This window comes from Sorex fumeus, unplaced genomic scaffold (assembly GCF_029834395.1).
Source record: "Sorex fumeus unplaced genomic scaffold, SorFum_2.1 ptg000142l, whole genome shotgun sequence".
In the NCBI taxonomy this organism is placed as follows: domain Eukaryota; kingdom Metazoa; phylum Chordata; class Mammalia; order Eulipotyphla; family Soricidae; genus Sorex; species Sorex fumeus.
The window spans coordinates 1,365,310-1,379,435 of NW_026606199.1; the positions used below are offsets into that span (position 1 = coordinate 1,365,310).

The 14,126-nt window shown below is 60.7% G+C and overlaps 1 protein-coding gene across 1 annotated transcript in view; it reads right to left on the reverse strand.

Annotated features, from left to right (window-relative positions):
* Positions 1 to 1,441: 1,441 nt before the first annotated feature.
* Positions 1,442 to 14,126, reverse strand: part of CUNH10orf90 (chromosome unknown C10orf90 homolog) — a 50,079-nt gene continuing 37,394 nt past the window's right edge. Inside the window, exons 2-7 of the mRNA XM_056106703.1 lie at positions 13,486 to 13,779; positions 11,280 to 11,443; positions 9,973 to 10,141; positions 3,746 to 3,809; positions 1,568 to 1,667; positions 1,442 to 1,480 (exon numbers count right to left, since the gene is read on the reverse strand). Of these exons, the coding sequence (XP_055962678.1) occupies positions 1,442 to 1,480; positions 1,568 to 1,667; positions 3,746 to 3,809; positions 9,973 to 10,141; positions 11,280 to 11,443; positions 13,486 to 13,779 (830 nt within the window). The remainder of the gene's footprint in view (positions 1,481 to 1,567; positions 1,668 to 3,745; positions 3,810 to 9,972; positions 10,142 to 11,279; positions 11,444 to 13,485; positions 13,780 to 14,126) is intronic.

The following is a 14,126-nucleotide window of genomic DNA, read 5'->3' on the forward strand; positions in this document are numbered from 1 at the left end:
ATAGCTCACCGCTTGCCCTGGTTCCATCCAGTCCCTTGTTGGGACCCTGCTTTTGGGGTCCCTAGGAAGTAAGGGCAGCTGAGGCTTAGGTGAGAGAACAGATGCCCAGGAGGAACATATCACTGAGAGTCACATTACAAAAGCATGGCACATACTGTCTTCTTGTGTCCATACAAAAAGGACATTGCTCTGAATAAACGATGCAAAGGACTGAGGGAGAAGAGAAAAACAATATTTACAAGTCAACAGAGCACAAAGAAAGAAGTTACAAATAAACACAGAGGAATGGGAGCACTGTGATGGGAGCAACCCAATAAACCTAAACTACCAGAGGCTATGCAGGAAGGACAGAATGTGTTATCCTACAGAGGAGGAGGAAGAGGGAGGGAGCAAGACAGCAAAGCCAGGGAGAAAGGGCAGGAAGAGGAACAGGAAGAGGAGGAGGAGCAGCAGGAAGCGGGGCAGGAAGAGACAGGGCAGGAAGAGGAGAAAGGCAGGAAGAATCGAAGGGGCAGGAAGAGAAACTAGAGGAGGAGAAGCAGGAGGAGGAGGAAGGGAAGGACTGGGAGAGAAGGGGCAGGACTGGGAACAGGAGCAGGAGCAAGAGGGGACGGCCATAGCCCCGGCCACTCCCTGCTTGGCCTCCGTGGGACTTTGCTCCAAATACCCACCACGGTGGCCGCAAGCTCACGCTAGTTCACGGGACGGGATGGACAACAGGGAAATCTTTTCGTCCTCGTAATCATACCTTTATTTCCGTTTTTGATAAAATCTAGTCGTTCTCAACTCTGCAAACTCACATTATAAATATCAGACATTGCAAACGTTTGGGAGAATGAATGACAGCCTCGGGACCCTCCGGCTCCTTTTAATAAAACCAGTTCAGGCAGGGAGAGAAAGCGTTGCGGTGGGAAGTTGCCACGTTTTCAGCTTCTCGTGTCTCAGTGCTCCCGTGGAAACGACACGGAGTGAGGAAGGGGTTGCTAGGGACCTTGGGGGGGGGGGGTGCGCCACTGGGGTCACTCAGGTTGCCTCTCTGTGTCCAAAGTGCTCTGAGAGTTCCAGGCGCAGGGTCGGGGTCTGCGAACGTGGCAGGCGTTGGGGATTGGCGCCTCGGGGAGGGATTTTGTCCTGGAACTTGGACTTTGTGCCTTTCTCTTGGAGTGCAAAGCACAAGCCACCGGGAGCACAAGGTCAAGGTGGAAATTAACAACAACCAAGAGGTGAGGGTGCCATGCCGAGGGGAGGGGACCCCTTCCCCCGGAGAGTCCCCATTGGGGTTATTTCTTCTGCTGGGGTGGGGTTGGCGTTTCTGGAAGCTGTGCTTTCCTTTAGAAAAAGGAACTGTCTGTAGTCAAAGCAGCTGCGGGGAGAATGTGACGTTTAATGGCTTATCCAGCGTTGACGGGACCCCGGGGCCCAGGCAGGGCGCAGGCCGGGGTTAGACGGCCGTCCTCTGGAGGAGCTGGTCCAGCAGTTGCTAGGGAGGCAGGAGACAGACGTGGGCCACGGTCACCCTGGGCGGCCCGAAAGCCCAGAGGCGACCCCGCCGGCCCAGAGGCGTTACCTTTTTGAAGACTTCAGCCCGGAGTCGGTTGCTCTGCAGGATGACCCGTTTCTTCTGTTCTTCCTTCTTCTTTTTCACTTCCGGCAGGTTATTATAGATTCTGAAACACATGCAGATGGCATTTCCAGGGCACCAAGGCCTCGTGGCTGTTGGTTCCTGCGCACACGTGCCACCAGGAAACGCTCAGACCTGGGGAGGACAGGTCCACACGGACAGCGGGCCTGGGACAGTTCCCCACCGCCAGCCCTTCCGGGGTCTCGCCAGTTGCTAAAAGAATCAACTGCTGCCTTATTAAAAGAGTGGGAGATCTAAGCCCACGGCTTTGCCCTACTGGGCACGAACTTGCCTCAATTCCTGGGATAACCGTGACCTTTCTGTGACTCAGGTAGGGGACTGCAGGTGTGTGACGGGAGAAGAAAGCATACCAGCATCAAACACCCATGGGTGCTCCTGGCGCACAGTCTTCCCGATTCAGCTGTGTCCATACACTCGGGACCCTCCTTCCCCACTTCCTAACTGAAGCTGGCTGGGAGGACCCCAGCCCTCCAACTGGGCTCCAGGGCTGGCCACCATGGCCTGAGTGTGGCAGTTGGTTCTAGGCCCCTGGCTCAGAGGCTAGAATATTTCATTCTTTCTCCCAGTGGAAAGGCAGAAGACCTTTGTTCCGGTATTCCCGTGGCCACAGAGTGTACAAACCTCCAGGACAGCGGGGACAGGTTGGCTTTGGGCCGTCAACCGAGCAGCCGTCTCAGGAAAGGAAGAGGCCCCTGGCCAGTGACACAGCCCCAGCGAGCCCAGAGGCTGTGGCCTGTCCCCTCACTGGGTCAACACGGGGCCAGGGACAGTGAGTCTACCTCGTCCCCTCACCACGCGCTGGAGTCAGCAAGTGCCTCTATATCCCGGGCCTCATCCTGTGGTCCAGGAGTGAAGGGGAATGAATGCCACCAGCTCCGGAGAGGACAGGACAGACTTGGGGCCTGCAGGGGTGTGGCCGGGACAGCCGCTTCTGAACCCGTCCCAGTGCCCACTACCCACGGACCCCCTGGGCCTTGTCTGTGGGCTTTTCTGCTTCAGAATTTTCTCCAAAGAGCTTCCACCCTAGCATTGGAGCTTCACACCCAGGGCTGCTCTGTGTGTGTGTTGCCAAGGGGCTGTGGGCTGTGGCCAGGGACCACCTGGCATGAGAAAAACATCACAAAGTGAAGGAGGCTGGTGACAAAATGGTGACAGCCCGGTCATGGTTAAAAGCAGGAGATGATCGTGCGGCTGAGAGATAGGCCCAGGTGAAGGGCCGAGGATCTATCTCGGGCTGTCCCTGGGGACGGTGAGGGGCTGGCGGGCTGGTGGCCAGGAGGGACTCTGGCATTGGCACCAGTGTGTGGATTTTAAAGACAAGACGTCCCTCAACACCCTGTCAGTAACAGAGAACGGAGAGGAAGGAAAGGCCATTCCAGGGTCTGCTGGAAGGGAGCCCGATGAGCTGGCCCAACCCACCCTGGGCCCAGCCAGTTAGTGAAGCCCCAGTGGACGGCTCAGCAGCGGAGGGTGGACTTGCTTGGGGGGAGAGAGGGAGGACAGGCACTGGGCACTTTCCAGAGAGTGGACCTGCGCTGAGCCGGGGTGGGATGTCTGTCTATCTGCCTATTTGTCTGCCTCCCACACACAGACGTGTGTTCTCAGGGAAACGGGAGTGGTGAGAAGCTGACGGTGCTCCCGGCGGCTGTGGTGGCTCCCCGGGTGCTCCTCCAAGGAGTCAGCGTGGACCCCTGCCCCCACCCTCGGCACAGGGAGGATGAATGGCGGCCCTTGTGGGCGTCAGCTGGGAGGATTAGCGGGCCTCCAGTGGCCACCGAGGCAGAGGCAAGGCGGGCAGCTGGCCCATGTGTCAGGAGGCAGCTGGGAGCTGGTGGCTTCCCCGTGACACGTGGACCCCTGCCTGCTGGCCGCCAGGGCTGGGAGGCAGCTGCCCTCCTGCTCCAGAGTGTGTCCCGTCGGTCCCATCAGGATCCACAGCCTTGCTGTTCTGGGCTCGGAACCCCGGACCTGCCCCGTTCCCAGGGATTTTCCAACACGGACATCCCGATGTCCAGTTACCCCCCACACCCTCGGCCAGTCAGCTTTCAGGCTCAATCTGCCCCGCGGCCGTCACAGGAGAGGGCGTCCCACAGTGCCCAGTACCTTTTAGATCGCAAATGCATCTCCTTCTCTGAAATGCATCTTTCTTTGGGCTTGAATAAGTTATCTGGAAGGAAGGAGAGAGGACTCGATTCAGCGGGCAAAGGCGACACACATTTCCGGGGCACCTGGCCGAGCTGTGGCTGTTCCCCCAGCCCCTGCCCCGATACCAGGGAAGTTGCACGACCCCCACGTCCGCACTCCAGCCCGCTGCCGTGAAGCGGGGCTCTGCGAGGGGCAAGAGCGCGGGGGCCCCCAGCCGCCCTCTCCAGGCCTGACCAGGCCCAGCGCTTGATGCTTGCTGGGCTCGAGGCTTGCTGGGCAGCGCCAGGAGGGACTGAAGATGTGACTTAGCTCCACCAGGTGTGGGGTGCAGGGGCGCAGGCTCTGAGTTCCGGAGAAGACCCCCGCCTACTTCTACTCCTCTACTCCGCTGGGGTCTCCCCCTGGTGACGTGACCCCCACTGTCCTGGGCTTGGCCTTGCGCAGTGTTCTAGGATTATGCAAGGAGAGGACTTTGGAACCGACATGGGGTGGGCCTGACTCCCCCTGCCCCCCACTGGGGAACCCCTCCGACATCCCCAAAAGAAAGGGGGTGTCTGAACTTGGGGACTAGTCAGGTCTACAAGCAGGAAGATGCCTGAGCCAGCTGCGGTGCAAACCAGTGTCAGAGCCAAAGGCCCGTGTGGACGCCCCCGGGGGTCCCTGGGGTTGAAAATGCTTCTGAGACAGTGGACAGGGGAGGAACGAGCTGTGAGGTAAAGGCCACAGCCCAGCACTGCTCTGCATCAAACTTTCTTTCACATCTTTTCACTCAATGTGTATGTGCATGTGTGTGCAAGTGCGTGTGTGCATGTGTGTGTGTGTGCACACGTGCATCTGTGCGAGCATCGTGTGTGCGCGCGTGTGCTTGTGTGTATGTACACATGCTTGTGTGTGCACGTATGTACATGCCCACAAGCCCGTGTATACACGCAGACAACAGCTGCCTGGTGCTGACAGCTGACGGGGCCCTGCGCTGGCATGACGGGCAGGGAGAGCCCGGCTCCCCCGACACGCACCCGGGCCCCATCTCTGCAGCTCTGAGCAGGTCATCCAGGTGATGATCAAGGTTCTGTGGGCTCAGGGTGCCTGGCAGGGCCCGGGCTCCTGCTCGCTTCCCGGTCCTAGGAGTAGCGAAGCCCAGGGGTGCCCAACGGGGAGAAGTGAGCCGGCACCAGGAGACACCCGGGGGCTCTCCCTGGAAGGACCCCAGCCCGGGGGCCCAGCCCCAGGTGCCTGGCTGTTGCAGTACCATAGACGATGTGACCTTACGAGTTTGGTGTGTCACCCCCTCCCCTGCCACCTGTGCGCCTCCTGTCCCTCCTGTGTCCTGCCAAGTCAGGGAGACCTGGGCCACCTCTACTCTCTTGGCTCCTCCTCTCTTCCCCATCCTTACCCACCCACCCCCCAAGCCATACCCCCAAGTGTGCCTGGTGACGCCAGACACTGAAGCCAGGGGCTGGCGGGGGTTGGGGGTTGAGGACCCCCAGGGGGCTCGGCTGTGCGCTGAGTTCACTCGGCTGCTGAGGCCTGGGGCCAACAGGCTTCACTTGTGGGAACTTCACCTTGAATCCTCAGGACCAGAACCCCCCGAATCCGTCTCCAGATGTAGCACAGGCTGAGCCCCCATCCGGCTCTCCCAGATTGTGTCTGCTGCCACCAACACACTGAGCACCTGGAAGCGAGTCCCCATACCCCTTGGGCATGTCTGAGGCAGCCCCCTCACCCACCAGCTCCGTTCCTTGTCTGGGTGTGGGACTCAGCCCACTGTGACCCCCGCTGGTCCTGGCTGCTCTTCCTCACCAGTCCTGCGTCTGCCTCCCTCAGAGCAAGGACAGAGCTGGACTGAAGGTGACAGGGAGCTGAGGGACACTTAAAGGGCTCGTGGAACTGCCACACCCACTGGCCTCGCTCTGAGTGCTCAGGACTAAGTCTCCAAGGAGATGGACGCCAAGCCACTAGGATTGGCTCCGTGGATCTCCTGGCTGGAATCTCTGGGGTTCCCTCCAATGGAGAGTGACCGGGCCCCTACAGCCTGACCCCCAGCTGCCACCCCGCCAACAGTCCGACCCACTGCGTCACAATTCATCTCTGCAGACGCCAAACTACAGAACTCCAGGGACACCAGCTTTTCAGGCAGAGAACTCTGGGGTCCTCTCGGAGTGGGGGTGGGCAGCCTCCCCGGGAGCCTCATGTGCTTCCCACAGCCATGCCCACACCCCACAGCCACCACGTCTACTCACTCACGGGCCCGTTGGTACAGATCCTGAAATTTCTAGGATCACATATTTACACAATCTCACACAACACTGAGTAGTCACACATTTACACAATTTACGTAATAAACTTGCATCCCAGTAGGAGCCACCAAATGAGATGGGAAAGTAACCAAGAAGCCAACTAAACCCAACAAAATCCATAACCCGGAAGGCTCAACTAGCAACAAGCAGCTTAGGAGATGGGCAGACAAGGACTTAACCATTCACGGGTGAGATAAAACAATTTTCATACATTTTCTTTCACAGAGTTACTTTTGACGATTTCATTAGCCATTTAGTCGTAACAAGCCATGTAAAATAAGTCACGCTGTACCTGCTGAGAGGGAGGGCTTGGGTGGGGGCGGGGGGCGCGGGACGGGACAACAGTGGAGGGAAGGTCCCTCTGGTGATGGGATCAGTGATGGGACTTGTCATATTATCAACGACTTTCTGAACCACAGTGTTTCAAGAAAGAACGAACACTTGAGAATAAATCCTAGGCCTCTGCAGAATATCAGGACAAAGTTCTCTGGTACCTGTAGCCCCACGTCTCGAACAGCCGCTCCTTCCAGCTGAGGAACTCAAGTCCTGGGGGTTCGGGACCAAGCCCCTGTTTCCAGGGGGCAGGGAAGAGGCCTGAGAATTGGGTTAGTCCTCGAGATCATTTTTCAGCTCTGGGTCCCTTGGGGGGACCAGGAGACTGATCATCCCGGGATCTGTGACAAATTCATCTCCACCCCAGGTCACCCAAGTCCGAAATTTGGGGGCGTAAGGCACAGCCTTCCAGGGGGGTGTTACTTGCTCAATGGCTGAGGTCCAGTAAGAGAAGGGACCAGAAGCCCCTGTGGCAGGAGACTCAGGCACGTGCTTGCCCATTGCGGTCTGGGGGGGGGGGGGGGGGGGTCAGGCTAAGTGACAGTACCCAAGGGGCCATGAGGCTCCACCTGGGGCTCCCAGCACCCCCTCACAGACACTGTCCCTGTCACTGTGCTGTCTGCTCTGGAGGAGGGTCCCGGAGGAGGTGGGCTGCAGGAGGAAGAACTCTGCAGTGTCTTCTGGAGGATTTCATTCCCCGGCTAGGGCGTGGCAGTGTGGAGAATGACCAGGCTCCTGGGGGTGGGGGGCAGGGCATTGTCAGCAGGGACACTCTGAGAAAGGTGGGCTGGACAGAACCAGGAGACAGGTCTGGCTGTAGCAGCGGGGAGCGGGAGGCTGTGGGGCCCCTGGCTCAGAGGGAGGCCATGGATGGTGGCTCGGAGCTCTGGGGGAGGGACAACCACACTGAGAGGGGACGTGAGGGAACTGTCCACAGCCCACCTGCCCACATGGGCCTACACCTGCCCATGAGGGTGCTAGCACTGTATCTACACCTGTTGAAAGTGTATCTATACCTCTGATGCTGTATCTACACCTGCTAACATTGTATCTACACCTGCTGATGCTGTATCTACACCTGCCAACACTGTATATACACCTGCCAACACTGTATCTATACTTGTTGACACTGTATCTACACCTGCTGATACTGTATCTATACCTGCCAACATTGTATCTACACCTGCCAACATTGTATCTAAACCTGCCGACACTGTATCTACACCTGCTGATGCTGTATCTACATCTGCTAACATTGTAGCTACACCTGCTGACACTGTATCTACATCTGCCGACATTGTATCTACACCTGGCAACACTGTATCTCACCTGGTAATGCAGACCCTATACCTGCTCACACTGTATCCACACCTGCCTATGCTGTAACTACACCTGCTAACGCAGGACTACATCTATGAATGCTGCATCTATACCTTCTCATACTGTTCCTATATTGCAACTCTGTTCCTTAGCCTGCTAGTGCTGTTCCTTCACCTGCTAATGCTGTTTCTTTACTCGCTAATGCTGCTCCTTCACCCGCCAACACTGTTCCTGCACCTGGCAATGCTGTCCCAACCACTATCAGCTGCCCGGGGTCCCTATCCTAGCCTGTAACTCTGTCTCCTCTTCCCCAGGTGCTGTGCCATGTACCCTGGGGCACTTCACTCTCATTGTTGTGCTGCCCTGCTGACCTCGGCTCATGCAACTCACACACACACACACACACACACACACACACACACACACACACACACATTTCCTCTAGGCCCTGGAAGCTGAACTGCCTGGTGGACAGTGGTCAGCGTCAGAGCCCCTGGTGCTGCAGCAATGATGAGGGACCCTGGCCCAGAGCACCCTGCTCATTGGCAAGTGGACCCTGGGCCCAGAAGGATAGGTCACCAGGTCAGATGGCCCAGAACTCCCATGCTCTGCCTCAGTTTCCAGATTGTGGTTCCACTGTCCACCCCACCCAGAGCCGCGCATTGCGATTTAGCCTCGGCTTCTTGTGCCTGGATCGTCTCCCCTCCACCCCTCTGAGCCCAGCCATACTGCTCCCTACTGTCCACAGGCCTAGCAGAGCCGAGCACCCCCGGGACCGCCTTGCTGGGCTCTGCAGCTTCTTTCCCCTGCGCTGCCCCTATCCCGGCCCCGCGTGCAACTTGGAGACCCCCTTAGCAGCAGCCTCTGTGTTTCCAGGGCAAGAGGACGCGTCCCCTGGATGGGCAGTGCCTCTGGGCTGTAGGGCGGGAGTCCCCGCACCTCCACAAGGGGGAGCGAGACTGGGGTCTGGCTGTGGGGACTCACACGACCGAAGATGGCATTAGGGGAGGGACCCCGAGGCCAGTCCCTGGCAAACATCTCACATCTCTCTGCACCCAACACGTTCTAGAACCTGGGCCCTGGCAGGGGTTCCCGGTTCATGATGGCACGTGCACCAGCTCCATGTGAGCGCACGCGAGATTCCCGAGCCGACAGGAGGCAGAACTGGCCATGTCGCAGAGTGCCGTCCAGTCAGAGTGGACGCCGGCCAGCAGGCTGCGCCCGCCTGGACCCTTAGGTGTGTGGGAGCTGGGACAGCGAGCAGCCCAGCTTCAAGGTGGGGTGAAGTCTCCCTCCGAGGACCAGTGGTGGCCACGTGCGTGGTTTATGAACACACGTCCACGCAGGAATGGCTCTGCCTGTCACTCTCATCCTCTGGTCTGCGGGCCTGGTTCCCGGGACCCAGCCCCCAACCCCACCCTGCTGTCCAGCTCCACTGACCAAACAGGGTGGACAGCTACCTCCACCTGGAGCTGGGCTCCAGGTCACCCCACAATGTGGGGAGGGGGAGGGGCTCAGAGCCAACTTGTGCTGGGGACACGGTTGGCATGAAGGAAGAGCAGGGAAGAGTCTTAGTTTCAGGCAACACGCCGGACTTGGGTGGTGACCCCAGTGGAAATGTTCCTCTCCAGTTTCCCGAATCTGGGTATTTCCCGGAAGACTCTTATTCAAGTCCACCCCGTGGTCTCCCTCGCGGGGCCGGGACCTGCTCTCAGGGAGAATCAGAGGATGGCAGCACAGCAAGGCCCGCCTTGGCTCCTGACTCTGGATTCAGGAACTCTCCGAGGCCTGGTCGCCCCCTCTGTTTGGCCTATTCCTGAGGATCTCAATGGGCAGCAGCTCTGGGAAAGGGCGAGCCTGAAGCCAGCTGGACTCCTGGCCACCCGGCCTCCAGCATGGCCTGGCCCAGAGTCCATAGGCACAGGCCCGGGGACCCGGCTGCACGGTGCCTGTGAAGCTTGAGGTCCTCGTGCATTTCCTGGGGTTCAGGACGGCAGATGGCACAAGCTGGCAGCCACCTCGGGCCCTGACCCCAAAGAAATCCACTGGCTCGGAGCTGGACCAGCAAGTCCGGGTCCAACCACACACCAGACCCTGCCCGTCTCCGAGCTCACAGGGGCTGGCGTGGTGCAGGGGGGTGGGGGTGGGGAGGGAGATCGCGTGTGAGCCCCAGCCCCAGAGCCCTCCCGCGGCCCCTAGCCCGGCCCGAAGATTCCCGCCCGGCCCGCTGCTCACCGCTGAGAGGATGGGGGACGGTGAACTGCTTCCTCTGCGCCAGGGGCTGGAGGCTCTGCTTGGGCGCTGCCTCCCGTCGTGCCTTCCTCTGCTGCGCCTTCTGCTCCAGCTGCTTCAGCCGCTCCTGCGAGCGTGACACAAACTGCGGGCACCGGGCGAGCAGCGCCTCCTGGGGGGTAGGGGGGGAGCAGAGGGGGCGGCTGGTCAGTCAGCGGCCAGAGGCCGGGGGTGGGAGCGGCCAATCAGCGGGAAGCCGGCCGGTCAGCAGCCACCCAGGCTGGAGAGTTGGGGGGACCCTCAGGTCAGTGGACACCCACCCCCAGGACAGAGTGTGCCTCAGTTTCTCCCATCTGCATTCTCATGGGCGTGCGAGACCCCGGGCCCCCTGACTTCAGGCCTGGCGGGCACGGCCCCTGCAGACACCAGCCGGGACCACCATCAAGGCTGCGGGCACAATGGCAAGGTGCCCACGAGGGGTCCTCCCTGAGCCTGCTCCTGCCTCATGCCCTCACGGGGGTTGGGGGGAGTTGTGTGTGCGCCCGAAGCCTGGCACCCGGGAAGGACAGTGACCCTCAAGGACGGTGACCTTCAAGGATACTGTGGCCCCAAGGACCCAGAGCTGCCCAGAAAACTGCTGATGCAGATGGAGCTGCAGTTGTCTCAGAGTGTCAGCATTCCCATCCGGGAACCCTGATGTCCTGGAGGATGGAACATTCCCAGGTGGGACATCAGGGTTCCCAGGTGGGATGTCGGAATTCCCAGCACCTGCACCCAGCCCTCACTGCCACAGACCCGGCTATCGCCTGTCGGTGCCTGGGCTCCACATGGCCCTTGCGCCCCTGTCGGGTGCCTGGTGTGATGCCAGGTTCTCACCCCACTGGGGCCCATGAGCCCCCAAGGACTCACTGTCTCGGCTCTTCCCCACACGCCTCTCCACGCGGGTTGGTCCTCAGAACCCGGGCTAGGCTGTCCCCGAGAAGGCCCCATGTCACACCGTCACTGCCTGGCCCGAGGTCCCAGGACACCCCGTTCCTCCCTGGCCTGGGGGCTGAGGCACCAGGACTGGTGCTAAAGTGCCAGGCACTCCTAAGTGGGGCCCAACTGGGGCCCGCCAGTCACCCTGCACTGGGTGGGGCTCGGGCCACTCTGGGGGTGCCCGTGTGCCGGGCCCCGTCGGGCACCCCCTGGCCCCTGGCTGCCTCAGCCGCCCCCCTGCACCGTGGGCCCCTCCCTTGGCAGTGTCTGTTGCCCCCACACCCGGGGGACACTGCACACGTCCTGGGGAAAGGCAAGGGCTCAGGGCTTACCTGCAGGGTCAGGGCACCTGTGGCCCTCTGTTGGCTCTCGGGGGCTCCAGTCTGCTTGGGTGCCTCTGGCTCTGGGGGCGGCGGCGTGGACTCGGGCCTGGGGACACCCTGACTCCTCTCGCACCCCTTTATCTGTACCACCAGGTCACAGCAGGTGTAGTCTCCTGCGGGAGGGGCCGCTGTTAGGGGCGGGCAGCTGGCCGTGCCCTGCCGACGACGACATGGGAGACAGACTGGAAACCAGTAGTGCCCACAGGCACTGCCTTGCCCATTACACCGAGGCCAGCACCCCCAACCGGACTCCGCAACTGGTTCTACCGCCGGGGCCATGCCGGGCCAACGAGGTCCAGCCACTGGTCATCAGGCAGGGAAACGCCTTTGAGCCTCTGCTCCAGGGTGGACTGTCCCTGCATCCCTGGGATGCTTGGAGGTCCAGGGACAGGACCCAGCCAGGCTGGGGCAGGGCAGGGTGGGGCGGGGGACTGCCTTGTGTTTGCAGGGAACAGGGAGGGCCCTTATCCTGCCCCTCCCCAGGGGAGATAGAGATGGAGAAAGAGATCTCTCATCGTCTCTGTCTCTTGGCCTGGCCTCAACTGGTGGGAAAGGTGGGGGAGGAGTTGGCCTGATGCTCTCTCACCAGGGCCACCCCCTCCCTGCCTGCTGAGAAAGGGGGTCCCTGAGCACTGCTCACCTACGCCCACCTGACCTTCATGTTCACCTTCCTGCCATGGTCCCCGACTCTGTCCCCAACCGTCTCTCTGGACTCCCCATGCCAGGTTCTCCTGTCCCTCCTATACGCCTGGGGTCCCTGCCCCCCTCCCGCCCCCAGGGCCCCAGACACCCGCTGCCTGTTCCCACTGCAGCAGGACTCCGGGGCTCCCCCATCCCCCACCTGCTTAGGGAGGGCCAATCTCGCCACACTGCCCACTTCACCCTCTCCCGACTCAGCCACACTGGGACGCCACGAGCCTTCGATCCCGCCCCCACCACGCCCCATCAGCACCAGCAACCCCAGGACCCCTCACCCTACCCTGTCAGTGCTCCCATGGCCAGTGCTCCCATGGAAGCCACCCTAGGACGCGGCAGGCGCTCATTCCTGCCTGCCCCCCACTGTCCCTGCTCCCGGGCTCAGCCTCCCTCCAGCCCCTGCCTGACGCTCTCGGCTACACTCTTGGCTACTCGCCGGGGTTTCCCATTTCCCACCAACGCTCTGCGTCTCCCTCTGCTCTCCACCTCTCACCAGCCCCGGGTGCTGCCTGAGGCCTGTCCCAGTGGAAGCTGGCTCTGTGCAGGCCTTTGTAGCCCGGGGACCCCGTCTGGGGCTCAGCGCAGACCTGGGGAGCCAAGCTGCATGCCTGGCATAGGGAGCTTTAACAGATGCCTCCAGGGAGGCCGCAGAGGTGTGGCATTTGCTCTCGTGGGTCAAAGACGACCTAGAGATTAACTCGGGTTCCAGGTGATTTTCCTCTGTCCCTGTCACTGTTTGAATCTCGGATTTAAAACTGTCTCTACTGGGCTGACCTGGGTTCGATTAACCCGCCCCTCTCGGAGAGCCCGGCAAGCTACCAAGAGTATCTCGCCCACATGGCAAAGCTTGGCAAGCTCCCCGTGACGTATTCGATATGCCAGACACAGTAACGACAAGTCTCACAATGGAGACGTTACTGGGCCCGCTCGAGCAAATCGATGATCAACGGGAGGACAGTGCTACAGCACCATCTAGCCTCTAGGAAGCTCCTCAGAGGGTCAGGAAATCAGCATCCACCCTTCCCGAGTACGGCTGGACCCCGAGGATCTTCTCTCTCCCACCCCCACCTGTGCCTGCTTCCGTCCCTGTGGGGCCGTGTCAGGCTCTCTGCTCAGTGCTCAGCCTGAGATGCTAAATTAGTCTCTAGCTTGTGGGCTCTGGATCAATCAGACCCTGGGGCGTTAAGTGCTGAGCATACGTGGGGGTTTGCCCCACTCAGAAGGGCCCCTGTAGGCAGGGAGGACAATGGTCAGCCCCAGAAAGAGCCCGGCACTGTCTAGAACCTTCTCTAGCCGCACAGTGGCGGTCTGCTCCCGTCTCTAGGACTCTGGCTGCACACACAAGGCTGCCCGCACCCCACTCACAGGAAGTTTTGCTGCCCCCACCCCGTGGGCTCCCCCCGATGGCTGGAGTCGCCCAGGTCTGTGAGCTGGCCCTGCCCTGTGCCTCGCTCCTTACCTTCGGGGGTTTCTCTTTCTACCTGAACACCAGGGTCTTCCAGGGGGGCCGGGCATGTCCCTCGCGAAGGGCAAAGGCAGCCAGGTAAAGGGGCTCTGGGACGCATGAGGCCGTGGCCCTGGCTCCCTGCAGGCCCCGGGGGGCAGCGGGCCTGACCACTGTTGCTTGGAGCTCCAGAGCCCTCGGGGAGACGCCCCCCTGACTCCTGGGTCTGGGCCACGGGGGCGGCAGACAGCACATCCTGAGGGTTAGCTGGCTCTTTCTCGTTGCTTCCAGAAAGTACCTTTGTTTCGACTAAAAACAAAACGAGAACTGTGCTCAGCCCTGGCGCCTGCGTCAGCCCGGGCTGAGGGGCAGTGAGCGGCCCACCCTCCTTCCCTCCCATGGACCCAGCCCGTGACCCTGCCTCTGGGTAAGGACCCACAGCTCAGTGCTCCGTCTACACACGCCCATCCTGTTCCTCGGCTCCATGAGGATCATCGCTGGCTCAAGTGGCCCGGCCCGAGGTGGGCTGTGGAAAGGTGGGGTCAGCCCCGTGGACCCAGGGATCTGGGTCTACATCCCGCCATCAGCCCTGGCTGCCAGGTCAAGGTGATGCTGCAATCAACCACGCCTGAACACGCGGGCTCTTCTCTACGTAT